The sequence below is a fragment of the Sapajus apella genome, unplaced genomic scaffold, assembly GCF_009761245.1.
Source record: "Sapajus apella isolate SASKATOON/1434 unplaced genomic scaffold, GSC_monkey_1.0 scaffold20, whole genome shotgun sequence".
Taxonomy (NCBI): domain Eukaryota; kingdom Metazoa; phylum Chordata; class Mammalia; order Primates; family Cebidae; genus Sapajus; species Sapajus apella.
In genome coordinates, this window is record NW_022436960.1 from 21,398,319 (window position 1) to 21,413,489 (window position 15,171).

The following is a 15,171-nucleotide window of genomic DNA, read 5'->3' on the forward strand; positions in this document are numbered from 1 at the left end:
AACGGCCACAAGGGGGCGCACGAGGACCTCAAGTACAGAGGACGGAGCTGGTCCAAGGTCCGCAGGCCCGGCGCCCACCTAGGAGAGGATGTCCGAGTTCCCGCGCCCCTGGAAGGCAGCAAGCAAGAGGAGAACCACACGTCTCATTTTCAGGTCATTGTAAGCGACCTCGAGCATGATTGAGGATGTGCCAAGTGTGCGTCTCCATAGTCACAGAGGTGAACAAAATGCATTACAATTCATTTTCATTTCTGAAGTTGAGGCCAGCAGCCTTACTAATAATAGCAGATCACTGTGTAGTCTGTTAGAGGTTACCTTTTCCTAGGTCTGATAAAGCCAATGTTTTTGCCGTTTTGGTTTTGTCACCTTCACTTTAAACCGCATTAATCCAAGATCTATTCATACATACACACACCCTCCCCATATGCAAGGCATAGCTTGCATTCAGGGAAAGTTTAGACCACATAGTGGCATCCAGTAGGGGAAGGGGATATTCTCAGTCCCTGATCTCCAGTGGAGTCCCCTTCTACGGTAATGTGTTGTGAGTTCTCCTAACGCTAGCGTTGCCCACCCCCGCGCCCCTCGCCCCACTTCTGACCTAGCTCACAGCTTGGCCCTGTGATGTAGAAGATTGTGCGAGACTTCAGCCACCTGCCTTTATTACAGATGGTTTGGGTGGTCCACCATCTCAGCTCCCAGCAACTAGCCTCCTGGTTCTCATCCTCTACTCTCCCCTCTGCCTTCCCAAGTTGTATAAAAACGTTGAGATCCCCTGCACATCCCCAAGCCACACTTGGGACCCTCCCGTGACTAGTCATGTCATGTCCCTCTTTTCCCAGCTTCTCTCTGTCTGAGGGTATGAGGAGGGTCGATGGAATTGATGCCTCAAAAGGCCCAGGCAGTAAGTGAGGCAGGACATTTTATTTTCAAACCCTCCAGTTCATGGAAGGAATTTTTTTTTCCTGTCCAGGACATTCCCTCACGACTGTTCCCAGCACACAGACATGCACACAGGGGCATGCAACAGATCTGTGTGAGGAGAGAGGGAGGCGGAGGCCGTGAAGAATGCTCTTGCTCCTCCTTTCATTGTGTTTCATTGTGTTTCATCCACCCTGCTGCTGCAGCACAAGCTCCTCTTATCTGTTTATCTGGGCTCATCTGTCTGGGCTGCCACAAAGGAGGTCATCAGGGTGGGCTCCTAGTCTGATAGGACTGGTGACTTTATAAGAAGAGGAAGAGACAGAGATCTTTCTTCTGCCACTTCTATGCCCCCAGGAAAAACCATGTGAGCACACAGCAAGAAGGCAGCCACCTGCAAGCCAAGAAGAGAGCCCTCACCAGACCCCGACCATGCTGGTGCTCTGATCTCAGACTGTCAGCTACCAGAACTGTGAGAAGATACATTTCTGTTCTTTAAGCCACCCATTCTTACAGCAGCCCAGGCAGACTAAGACCGTCATTGTGCCTTTTTTTCTTCTTCTTATAATGGATTCTTGTAGAGCTAAAAATGAATATGTGTAGCCCATTAGTTGGGTTGCCAACATCTTTTCATAATAAACAGAATTTCTGTGTAGTAATACATACATTGCTGTATATGGCACTTGCCTCGTTGCAACCCAATGATAATTTCGGAATAAATGTGTAGCAAAATGTGTAAGATCAAATAATATAAACTAAAATGGCACAAGCGATTATTTCAGAAAAGGGAGAAAGTCCAACAAACAATAAAAGGATTAAACTAGATGTATGCTTCTTAGAAAAGGTGAATTTTTAGTTGGGTTTTGAAAAGGAAAATTTTTGGAAAATAAGCGTCATTGTCCAGCTAGAGGGAAGATATAAGAAAGGGGCAGGACAGTACAGGCAGGTAAATTGCCTCAAAGCAGGATATGTGCTTTAGAGAAAATGGGAAAATATGACTGGAAATGTAAAGGAGTGGAGGGAGAAAAGATGCTGAGCAGTCAAGCAGGGGACGATAAATTCACTGCACAAAGTCACAGGAAAAACTTACAACTTCTTCGGCAAAAGAATGGAAGAAAAATCAGTGTGAGGATGATTCCATCAGAGAGTTTCCATGACATAAATAAGCACTATGACTAGGATGGTGATGGTGGAAATGGAAAACAGTGAAGTTTTCAAGAGCCATTGGGGGATGAGAATTAGCAGAACGTGGAGATGAATTTAATTGTTATTAAATAGTAAAATCAGTTCTTAAGCTTGACACCTGAGGAATTCTGACGAGGTAAATGGTGCAGACCTGGCTGAGACACGTGGAGGAGCTGAGGAAGGAAGACGGCATTCACCACGGGTAGCACCTGTCCCACGCGCTCTACGACTAAACTTCTAAGGTTGACTGGTGAGCCCATAAATAATTGAAATTGATTTTTGACACCTGATATGGTTCAGATCTGCGCCCCACCCAAATCTCATGTCGAACTGTAATCCCCAGTGTTAGAAGAGGGGCCTGCTGGCAGATGAATGGATCATGCAGATGTAGTTCTTGTGAATGGCTTAGCACCATCCCCTGTTGGTTCTGTATAGTGGGTGAGTTCTCACAGATCCGGTTGTTTAAATGTGTGTGGCACCTCCCCATCCACCTTGTTCCTGCTCTGGCCGTGTAAGATGTTCCTGCTTCCCCTTCAACTTCTGCTATGACTGTAAGTTTCCTGAGGCCTCCCCAGAAGCAGAAGTCACTATGCTGCCTGTGCAATCTGCAGAACTGAGAGCTAATTAAACCTCCTTTCTTCTACCTCCTAATTTCAGATATTTTTTATAGCAATGTGAGAGCAGTCTAATGCACTACCCTTCATCAAGCTACTCAAGGACAGAATACCCAGAGTAATGTCTTCCTAAATTGCCAACTAATCAACACCTTTTAAAAAGTGCTAAAAATACCCACTGTTTCAAGAGGGTCTCCAGGTTTATTTCTTCCTTTCCACCCTCCCCTCTCTCAAAAATTCCTGTTTTGCCTTTGTTCCTTGACTCAAAACAAAAATCACTCTCTCATATATATCCGTTCATGTATATGTACACTACATGTTCCTCCATATCCCTCACATACGTACTTGCACACCTTTGTATGCAAAATATGTAAATGTCACTAGGTTATTCTGTAATACAAGGATTGATTGCTCTTCCATGTTTGTGCTTGGTATCTGAAGAAGTCAGGCTGCTAGAGTGAAATATTGATTCCTACATTTTGAGCTGTAAAACTTGGGGAGGTTGCTTCCCATTTGACCATGCCCTGGTTTCTTTGACTGCAAATAGGAATAACTACAGTGCCTCCTTCATGTTATTGTTAATATGAAGCTTAAATGGTATGGTGTAAGTAAAGTGCTGACCACAGTGCTAGGCAGCCCATGAGTTCACAACAGCTACTGTAATGAGGAACTCGAGAAACCTTCCAGAATGACAACAGGAGTGGAATAAGTAGAGAGAAATCGCCATCCTTCAAAAATTGATGGAAACTCTTCAACTTTTTATGAATCTTAAACTATTTCAACATAAAAAGTTTTTTTAATGAATTGGAACAGCCTGATGAGAAATCCCCCCTATGACCTCCCCCCCTTGCTCTAATTATCCTACACACAAGAAGTATGTTTCAAACTGTCTCACCACACATGGTCACGTATCCATTTATGCTGGACAGAAATCTGGCATAACCATAAGGCCACACTTTTTAGTCTTCTATTGTCAGACTTTTCTTATTCTATTGCTTTTAATTTTCATGACAGATCTGAGAAGCAAGCCAAGTGTAAATATTTGATTTTACAGATCAAGAAAATAAGGCTCACGCCTGTAATCCCAGCACTTTAGGAGGCCAAGGCAGGTGGATCACCTGAGGTCAGGAGTTCAAGACCAGCCTGGCCAACATGGTGAAACCCCGTCTCTACTAAAAATACAAAAAAATTAGCTGGATGTGGTGGTGGGTGCCTGTAATCCCAGCTACTCGAGAGGCTGAGGCAGGAAAATTGCTTAAATCTGGGAGGCGGAGGTTGCAGTGAGCCGAGATTGCACCATTGCACTCCAGTCTGGGCAATAAGAGTGAAACTTCATCTCAGAAAAGAAAAGAAAAGAAAAGAAAAGAAAAGAAAAGAAAAGAAAAGAAAAGAAAAGAAAAGAAAAGGGATGTTGTTCCGTAACTTGCAGAAGTTCTACTGCTGAGCCAGCAGACAGCATGATGCAGAGAAGGACCCAGGTCCATTCTACAACATTATTTTTCTCTTGTTCTTAGCACATGGAACTGCTCATTTAAGTAGTGCATTTTTAAATATTTATTTAATGAGGCATAGATTAGTTTTGTATTGCTGCTATCAGAAAGTACTACAAACTGACTGGGTATGGTGGCTCACCGCCTGTAATCCTAGCAGTGTGGGAGGCCAAGGTGGCTGGATCACTTGAGGCCAGGAGTTCAAGACCAGCCTGGTCAACATGGTGAAACCCTGTCTCTACTAAAAACACAAAGAATTAGCCAGATGTGGTGGTGCACATCTGTAATCCCAGCTACCCAAGAGGCTGAGGCATGAGAATTGCTTGAACCTGGGAAGTGGACTCCAGCCTGGGCAACAGAGGGAGGCTCTGTCTCAAAAAAAAATTACCACAAATGTAGTGGCTTAAAAGAACACAATGTACTATCTTACAGTTCTGGATATCAGAAGTCCAAAAATGGTCAGGTGCGGTGGCTCACACCTGTAGTCCCAACTACTTGGAGGCAGAGGTGGGAGGATCACTTGAGCCCAGAAGTTCAAGACCAACCTAAGCAACATAGTGAGATCTCACCTCTTTAAAAAAGTGAAAAAAGTTAGCCAAGTGTGGTAACATGCCCCTGAAGTCCAGCTACTCAGGAGATGGAGACAGGAGGATGGCTTGAGCCTAAGAGTTTGAGGATGCATTGAGCCATGAGGATACCATTGCACTCCAGCCTGGGCAGCAGAGCAAGACTTCATCTCTTAAAAAATATTTAAAATAGTCTACAGCCATACAACCCTGAACGCACCTGATCTTGTCTGATTTTGGAAGCTAAGCAAGGTAGGTCCTGGTTAGTACTTGGATGGGAGACCACCTGGGAATACTAGGTGCTGTAGGCTTTTAAATATATGTATATATATTAAAAGCAATGTTTGTATCATCCAAAAGTGAATCTTATAATGATAAAATCAAGAAGTTGTGAGGGCTGTACTCCTTCTGGAGGCTCTAGAGGATAACTATTTCTTACCTTTTCCAGATTCTAGAAACTGCCTGCACTCCTTGGTTCATGACATTCCAGCAATGGCACCACTCTGACCTCTGCTTGCATCATCACATCTTCTCTTTTTCACTTTTACCTTTCTGTTTCCCTCTTATAAAAACACTTGTAATTACATTTAGGACCCATCTGGAGAATACAGGAGAATCTCCCCATCTGAAGAAGCTTATGCAATCATATCAGCAAAATCCCTTTGGCCATGTAAACAAACATATTCACTAGTTTGAGATTAGAACATGAACCTCTTTGAGGAGGAGGCATTATTCTGCCTAGCACAAAGCATAATTCACATACAGTAAAATGCCCGGATCTTGAAGATGCAATTCTATGAGTTTTGACAAATATGTATACTCCTGTTACCCACACATGAATAAGATTATAGAAGATTTCCATCACCCAAAAATTCCCTCCGGCCCCTTTCCAGTCAAGTTTTCCCCTGCCCACCCTTACCTCAAGCAACTGCTATTCTAGTCTCTATCACTGCAGATTAGCTTCACCTATCTTTTTTTTTCTTTTTTTTTTTTTTTTTTTTTTTGAGATGGAGTCTTCCTCTATTGCCTAGGTTGGAATACAATGGCATGATCTCAGCTCACTGCAACCTCCACCTCACAGGTTCAAGCATTTCTCCTGCCTCAGCCACCTGAGTAGCTGGGATTGCAGGCACCCACCACCATGCCTAGCTAATTTTTGTACTTTCAGTACAGATGAGGTTTCACCATGTTGGCCAGGCTGGTCTCGAACACCTGACCTCAGATGATCTGCCCACCCCTGCCTCCCAAAGTGCTGGGATTATAGGCGTGAGCTACTGTGCTCCGCCAGTTTCACCTATTTTGATCCCCATGAGTGGAATCATAAAGTATGTGCTATTTTCTGTCTCATTTCTTTCACTTAGCATAATGTTTCATATTTCATTCAGCATAAGATTCATCCATGATGTTGCACATATCATTAGTTTCATTAATTCTTTCCTTTTCTTTGCCATGTAGTATTTCATTGTATAAAATGTACCACAGTTTATCTCTTCACTAGAAAGTAAACATTGAGTTGTTCCAAGACCTTCACTATTATAAAATGATATTGTGAATATAGCTTCTGTCAACATTTTTGCATGAGACGTTTTATGGATAAATTTCATCTCTCTTGAACAAATGCTTAATAATAACATAAAGCGCTGGGCTATAGGATAGGAATACATTAAAATGTATAAGATATACTGCCAAATAATTTTTCACAGTGGTACACTTTTACAGCCCTACCAGTTTTATCTAAGAGTTCCAATTGCTCCGTATCCTCATCAACATTACACATTGTGAAGCATTTAAATTTTAGCCATTCTAGCTGGAGTAAATGATATTTCATTATGATCTTAACTGGCTTTTCCTTAATGACTAATGAAATTGAAAACCTTTTCATGTTTCTACTTGCATATTTTCTTTGCAACTTGCCCATTCAAATCATTCGCATTTTTCTTTTTTTGTGTTTCTATTTTTGAGTTCTTATATTTATGGGTTATATCATATTTATATTGCTTGTTATCTAATACATATTCAATTTGCATGTACGTTTTATTCTACATAGTATTTATAATATATTCATTACAATTTATTGATTCTTTCATATATTTCGGAAACATGTTCTCTTTAAAATATATGTACTACAAATATTTTTTCCTATTTTCTCTGTGGCTTATGTATTCATTTACTCAGAGATTTGAATATAGAGAGTTAGATATAGAAACGAGTATAGATGTGTGTGGCTGTGTATATGTGTGTGTATGTATGCATATGTACACACTCACTCACATTTATAGACCCCCACACACACATACACAGGAGGAGCTATACATATATATTTCCCAGTTCTATCTGCTAAGAGATTTTAGAAGCAATAACACCTTAGTGGCAATGAGCATTCGGCAGATACAAATACCATTTTCCACTGAAGGGAGAGCAGGGCTCCTTGGAGAAATGGTTGCTTTCAGGTCTGGGTCAGGGAAAGTAGAAAAAATGTAAATAGTAGAGAAATGTAAGGATGTACTCAAGGAATGATGGGAATATGTCACAAAGATAATAGTTGTCCCTTTGAATGGGTACCCACTAGCCAAATCTGAAATAATCTCATGATAGTGAAGAATTATAACCTATTGAATAAATTAAGAATCTAAGAGTCCACACCAATTAGTTAATTAAATGAATACAGAAATAAGACAAAGCTCTGCCTACAGGAAAAATACCAACGATAAACAGGAGGAATGATAGAAGTAGAAAAATCACCATTTGGCAGCCATCATAATAATTATTCATTCAGGCAAGAATCATGAATATATATGGGAAATTAGTGGGTAATTGTTTGAGAAACCGTAAGACAGTTACATAGTCTTAAAGTATCCCCTACAGGATACTTGTTAATTTCTAAAGTTAAAATACAGTGAAAACACCTCTATAACTAATTGATCAAAATCATCATTGCCACGACAGGGACTGACCAACAGCATTTGCCTCCAGATACAGCGCACTGAGAATTCAGAATCATTTCTGTGGTGTTCCTACCGCAAGTGCATAACTTGAACCTAATCATGACACAAACTGAAATTAGTGGACATTTTACAAAATGATTGGCTTATGCACTTTAAAAATGCCAGGGTCATGAGACTCAGGAAAACATCCACAGACACACACTCTCTCTCACACACATACTCCCCTCAAGAACTGTTCCAGGTGAAAGGAAACTAATGAGAGGTGACAAACTGGAAACACTTCATGATCTTGGCTTTTCTATTGTTAGGAAGGACGCCATTATGGCAAGTTGGTGCAATCTGAATAACATCTGTAGATTAGACAGTAGTATTGGATCCGCGTTTAGTGCCTGACTGACAACAGTACTGCAACTGTGTATGAAACTTGCTTGTTTTCAGGAAACGCACACCAACATAATCCGGAGGAAGGCATCATGTCTGCAGCCTACTCTCAACTCTAATACTGTTTGTTTTAATCATATATGTGTGTGCCTGTGAAAATATTTTTTATGAATTTACATAAAATATATCTTTATGTATCATATATATTTTTGTCAACTGCAACTCTTTGGTTTCAATTTATGTGATGTCAACATGGCATAGCTGAAAGCCTGTTTGAGAACAGGAAATGGTCCAACAGCCTTGTTTTGTGTCATGAATGTTTTCTAAACTCTCTCTCAAGTAATTTGCATTTACAGTAACATTATTTCGCTTGTTTGAAGATCTTTTTCTTAACAACTATTGTGCGCTTATCTTATCTCTATTTCTTTTTTTTTTCTTCAAATAGGAACTTTTATTTTACCACATACATATATATATATATATATATATATATATATATATATATATATATAATTGCACTTTAGGTTCTGGGGTACATGTGCAGAACATGCAGGATTGTTGCATAGGTACCTGCATGGCAATGTGGTTTGCTGCCTCCAACCCCCTGTCACCTATATGTGGCATTTGTCCCCATGTTATCCCTCCCCAACCTTCCTACCCCCCACCATCCCTCCCCTATTCCCCCCCAACAGACCTCAATGTGTAATGCTCCCCTCCCTGTGTCCGTGTGTTCTCATTGTTCAACAGCTGCCTATGAGTGAGAATGTGCAGTGTTTGATTTTCTGTTCTTGTGTCAGTTTGCCGAGAATGATGGTTTCCAGATTCACCCATGTCCCTACAAAGGACACAAACTCATCATTGTTTATGGCTGCATAAAATTCCATGGTGTATATGTGTCACATTTTCCTTGTCCAGTCTATCATCAATGAACATTTGAGTTGGTTCCAGGTCTTTGCTATTGTAAACAGTGCCGCAATGACCATACGTGTGCATGTGTCTTTATATAGAATGACATCCTTTGGATATATACCCAGTAATGGAATTGCTGGGTGAAATGGAAGTTCTATTTCTAGGTCCCTGAGGAATTGCCACACTGTCTTCCACAATGGTTGAACTAATTTACACTCCCACCAACAGTGTAAAAGTGTTCCTATTTCTCCACATCCTCTCCAGCATCTGTTGTCTCCAGATTTTTTAATGATCACCATTCTAACTGGTGTGAGATGGTATCTCAATGTGGTTTTGATTTGCATTTCTCTAATGACCAGTGATGATGGGCATTTTTTCACGTTTGTTGGCCTCATAAATTTCTCCTTTTGAAAAGTGTCTGTTCATATCCTTCGCCCACTTTTGAATGGGTTGGTTTGTCTTTTTCTTGTAAATCTGTTTTAGTTCTTTGTAGATTCTGGATATTAGCCCTTTGTCAGATGGGTAGATTGCAAACATTTTTTCCCATTCTGTTGGTTGCCGATTCACTCTAATGATGGTTTCTTTTGCTGTGCAGAAGCTCTGGAGTTTAATTAGATCCAATTTGTCTATTTTGGCTTTTATTGCCAATGCTTTTGGTGTTTTAATCATGAAGTCCTTGCCTATGCCTATGTCCTGAATGGTTTTGCCTAGGTTTTCTTCTAGGGTTTTCATGGTGTTAGATCTTATGTTTAAGTCTTTAATCCATCTGGAGTTAATTTTAGTGTAGGGTGTCAGGAAGGGATCCAGTTTCTGCTTTCTGCACATGGCCAGCCAGTTTTTCCAACACCATTTATTAAACAGGGAATCCTTTCCCCATTGCTTGTTTTTGTTAGGTTTGTCAAAGATCAGATGGTTGTAGATGTGTGGCATTGCCTTCGAGGACTCTGTTCTGTTCCATTGGTCTACATCTCTGTTTTGGTACCAGTACCAGGCTGTTTTGATTACTTTAGCCTTGTAGTACAGTTTGAAGTCGGGTAGCATGATGCCTCTAGCTTTGTTCTTTTTGCTTAGGATTGCCTTGGCTATGTGGGCTCTCCTTTGGTTCCATGTGAAGTTTAAGGTGGTTTTTTCCAGTTCTGTGGAGAGCTCTTCTTGCTGCATTGATCCCTTCATCATTATGTAATGCCTTTCTTTGTCTCTCATACCCAGTTATACAGGGTATAAAGGTATCTTGGCTTTTCTTTTATCTTGTATGAGTCAGCACTGCTTGGAGAATACACGTGTCCAAACCAAATGTCACTTCAGGATGAAACTTGGTAAATAGCCTGAGGTCACCTTCCCCCTTTCATCTTCTATCAGCTTCAAAGTTTTGGTAGATAAATATACTTCTCCTCAATCTATGATCTACAATCTGAACTTAATGCTCTTAATTGTAATCATGGAAACTGGAATGACAACCCAAACTTATTTATTTTTATCACTTATTAGGTACCTGCCATCTACTCTCCTGAAGTTAGGAGTGATACGATAAGGTATAAATCCTTTGTCCATTTACTCCAAGAGCTCAGACTACAAATGAGAAGATGCCAGGTTCTATCTCACTATATGATGCAAGAGTTTATATTGTCATTTATGCGTGAAAACTTTAATTTACCTCAACTATGGGAAAGAAAGTACATTCTTTTCTAAGCCCTGAGGGAAAAATATTCTGCTTCTTGCTTCTCCCTAATCCTGCCCTGGTAGATACCTTGATACAAATGCTGACAATCTTGCCTATTGCCAATTCAAATGGAATGCAAAGAACAGCACAGGAAAGGATATATCCCACTAGAGTTGGTGACAATTGCTCCATTCTCAGGAAAAGTCTCTGGAGGTTGTCTTGCCACCCTGAAGTGAAAAGCAAGCTGAATTTATGTCCTCAACACTTTCAGGTTCTCAGCATTTGCTGATTGCTTGATTCATTTCAATGGAATGCGGTCACATCAATGTCATCTGCATTAGAAGGTGTTTATTACCTACCTCTATTGAGTCCTATGCTGTGTTGTAATGCAGAGCAAACAGGTTTTCTGCAACTTGGAAATTTCTGACAATGACCTAGAATGCCGAGATGGACAGAGGGAATAAAGACAGCTGAGCAAATATTGAAGAAGTCTAAGAATTAATAAATAATATTAACATTTTGTACAAGTACATAACTTTAACTGGGAATGCTGGCAGGGAACCTTGAGGAGTGTGTGCACAGACTGGATAAGGCCATGGAGAATTCACAGCCTTTTTTCTAATTAATCTCATGCAATGTAGCAGGCTGATAAAATAAATCTGACTTTCCCACAGCATATTCTAAACCTACTTTGGAGACTTGGAACTTCCTCAGAAAGTCAGGTCCTATTAGCATTCTCAGAGCATGTCAGTTACTCATTGCTGGCTAAAGGCAAAAGCTCTAGCAACTCTAAACCCTTTTCACATTAAGGGTATAAAATTAATTTCCCTCCTACGCCTCAACCAAGCAATCGATAAGCAACAACTATTTGTACAACATTCTACCGTTATCCCGCATCTCTCTTTTGAATCCCACAAGAGACAAGCAAGACGTATCTATCAGCCAACAAATAATTATCTAGTGCTAGTGGTGGCCAGTCCAGTGCTATAGACCTATACCCAGAATTACATGATCATCTCCACCCTCAGCAAGTTTACAATCTGTTTGTAAGGCAAGGTTGTGAGTGTTCAATGGCTACTTAGAGAAATGAAGATCGATGAGGACAGATCTGGTTGGAGAAGTGTGATCCAGGATGAAATGCAAATAAAATTTGGAAGGATGCCAGAGTTATGGCTAAGAAAAAGAAACAAAGGCAGTTGGAGAAAAGGTAGAGGAACCCTTAGAAGACATGACTGTGTTCATGTAAAATCTGGAGAGTGAAAGAGAAGTGGCTAATTGGTCCATGCAGCACCTAGCGCAAAGCCTTAAATACAAGATGTACTCAGTAAAGACAAAACTGAAAAAAGAAGTTGGGCCTTAACTACGCAGTAAACTTTCCCCAATTTTAATCAAATAGATAACCACTGGCTCTTCTGTAGAGGGCAGAGGTTTCTTTCCCGGTACTTCCCTAAGAGAGTAGAACTGTCAGCACGGTTCCTATTTTGTAAATAGAATAAGTTCTAATATGTTTCTATTCTATGAAAAGAGCAGCTGTTAAAAATTTTCCATAGGCGTATGAAAGCAGTGTTTAAGGAAAATTGATATGGCCATGATATGTGATTCAGGTTAGAGTAAAGGGAGAATGATATCAGCGAATGTGGCTAGAAGTGAGGTGCATCATCCAGGTGAGAGAAAATGAAAGCCATTAGGGAAGTTTCAGGGAGGAAGAGAACAGAGATGCATAATAAAATTTTAAAAATTAAAAATTACATAGTTCAAGTTGATAGAACTTGATTATCAATAAGATGGAAAAGGAAGGAAAATATACCAGATATTACTATGATTTATAATCAGAGGAATTCAGAGGAATCATTAGTGACAGTATGATGAGAGTCAAGGAGGTTGTTGTAGAAAAGACAAGTTTTTCGAGGAGATAATTCTTTTTTTTTGAGACGGAGTTTCACTCTTGTTACCCAGGCTGGAGTGCAATGGCGCGATCTCGGCTCACCGCAACCTCCGCCTCCTGGGTTCAGGCAATTCTCCTGCCTCAGCCTCCTGAGTAGCTGGGATTACAGGCACGCGCCACCATGCCCAGCTAATTTTTTGTAGTTTTATAGAGACGGGGTTTCACCATGTTGACCAGGATGGTCTTGATCTCTTGACCTCGTGATCCACCCGCCTCGGCGTCCCAAAGTGCTGGGATTACAGGCTTGAGCCACCGCGCCCGGCCGAGATAATTCTTTCTTTCATCTCTTCCAATGTGAATGAGAAACAGTGGTTGGTTTTTTACCATTTTCCTGAAAATAAAAGGCTCTCTCTCAAAAAGAAAAAAAAGGAAGACAAACGCCCAGAAATGCTAAAATAGATGGCCAGCAGGGACTTTTCCAAAGCCCTTCGCTTAGCTGGACTAGGTTCTAGGCCTCAGAGCTGACTGTGGGTGGATGATAAGGAAAGCAGTATGACACGGTTTGACGAAAGAAGGGGCAGGGACACCAAGCCACTGCTCTGCTACCCAGTTGGAACATGCCTGGAATTGGTTCTTATTACATAGAATATATCCATGCCTGCAGTTCCATCACTGTCACCTCTACCTCCACACACATGAACCTGTTCTCCCGACTTTAGTTAGGAAAGAAGAGGACAATACAACACGTAAGAAGAGATAGATGAGGACAAGCGTTTAAAATAATTGTTCAAAGGCTGTTGGCACATTTTCCAGATGATTACTGTCTGGTGGACAATACTGTATTGAGATAATCTGTACTGGGTGGATACATTTCCTTTTGTTTTGTTAAAGAAAGGAGGACAGGTAGTGAGTTGCTCCCTGGTCTGTACCTCAGAGTACTGTTTTATCTAAGTTTTAAAAAACACCTCACAGGAGCACAAGACTTTGTCTCAAAAAAAAAAAAAAAAAAAAAAAGAAAGTCCTAAAAATAAGTAAATAAATAAATAAATAAACACCTCAAATTCAACTAGCTGTGGCATTTTTCTCAGTACTTATATCACTATGCCCAATTTAGTTTATTTTAATAAAACAGGAAGACATGCTAAACACATTACAGGCTTCTAAAATTACTCCTTAATATTTATTTTGGGTCAGTTTTAAAAGGCTTATGAATCCGTAGCCTTGAGTTAATATTTAGCATAGTTGTTAGCTGAGTTCTAACTTCGGTCACCTGCAACTTGTAAATCTTGCCCCGAGATGGACTACGCTTCCCAGGAGCACCCCCCAAGAGAATCACATGAAGTGCATTCTGGGAATTGTAGTCTTGGCTGAGCTTCTTTTCTCCCAGTCTTTGACTCACGCCCTGATTCCGGTTGAACCCATGGGCTACCAATTAGCTGGGGCCATGTCGGTGAGACGGTGGTCCAACCGGCAAAGCTGGTGTGGAAGCCTTGTACAATGATTGGCCAATGGATGACCCCGGGGCGGAGCAATGGGGACGGGCGGGGAGACCACAGTGATTGGACGAGACGTCCGCGACGGCGGGCGGGGATTGGCTGTGCGCTGGGTCAGGGAGGCCTGGGAAGGGGCGGAGGAGGGAGACTAGAGCAGGAAGAGCAGCGGCGAGGCGGCGGCGGCTGAGTCGGTGGTGGCAGAGGCGAAGGCGACAGCTCTAGGGGTTGGCAGCGACCCTGAGAGCAGGATGCGGGTCCGGGTAGGGCTGACGCTGCTGCTCTGTGCGGTGCTGCTGAGCTCGGCCTCGGCGTCCTCGGGTCAGTATCCGCCCCCTCGGGCTGAAGGCCCAGAGTCGCCGCCCCCCAGCCTCTACCGCCGGCGGGGCCGTGGGGACTCCAGGCTCGGGACCCGGTTCTCCCTGGGCACACCTCGCACCGGCTTGTCACTCGCTGTTTGGCTTTGCTTGGTCTGCGCCAAAGGGGTGATTTAGGGAGGTGGAGTTGGGTAGAAAAAGAAGGGGCGGTCACCCTGCCCACACCTCTCTCCCACGTAACAAACTTTACGCGACTCTCTCTCTCGAACGAGGAGTTAACTCCAAGGGAATGAATCCTGACACAGGAGGCCGAGGGGGAGCTTCCTCGACCCTGGGGTAGATTATGTGTTATATCGGATCTGGAACTCTGGGTTTGTGAATTGTAAGTTAAATAATTGACAAACCTGCAGCTGTCACTTTGGGGCAGAGGAGGATCCCTCCAGACCAGGATGTTGACAGTAGTTTGGTGAGTTTGCTTAACACTTGAGATGGTCCCTGATCTGTTTGTCTGTTTCAAAACGGAGACATTTGATCTCATCGTAACCACTTTATTCTTTTTTGAAACCTTCCTGTGAAAGCAGTGACCTTTGTGACAGTGTTTCTGAGTTGCCCCATGTTTGTTGACAGTGATTTTATGATTTGGGGGAAAATCTTGGTTCTTATGAGATGCATTTTATTTAGATATAGAAATTTGCTTTTGAATTGATTTTTCAATTAGCGAATTTTTATTCTGGTTCTGTTTTTTACCCCCTTGTTAATATTTTAATCTGCCTACATTTGAAAACTCATTTTGAGAGTGTTCATGAAAAAC

General features: G+C 41.7%; 1 protein-coding gene and 1 pseudogene across 2 annotated transcripts in view; both read left to right on the top strand.

Annotated features, from left to right (window-relative positions):
- Positions 1-4,965: 4,965 nt before the first annotated feature.
- On the top strand, positions 4,966-5,084 carry LOC116558139 (annotated as a pseudogene).
- A 9,081-nt stretch (positions 5,085-14,165) lies between these two features.
- SEL1L (SEL1L adaptor subunit of ERAD E3 ubiquitin ligase) overlaps positions 14,166-15,171 on the top strand; it is a 54,186-nt gene continuing 53,180 nt past the window's right edge. Inside the window, exon 1 of one of the 2 annotated variants that reach the window (XM_032287707.1) lies at positions 14,166-14,364. In XM_032287707.1, the coding sequence (XP_032143598.1) occupies positions 14,295-14,364 (70 nt within the window). In that variant the 5' untranslated portion in view covers positions 14,166-14,294. The remainder of the gene's footprint in view (positions 14,365-15,171) is intronic. The other variant, XM_032287706.1, reaches the window with a different exon arrangement.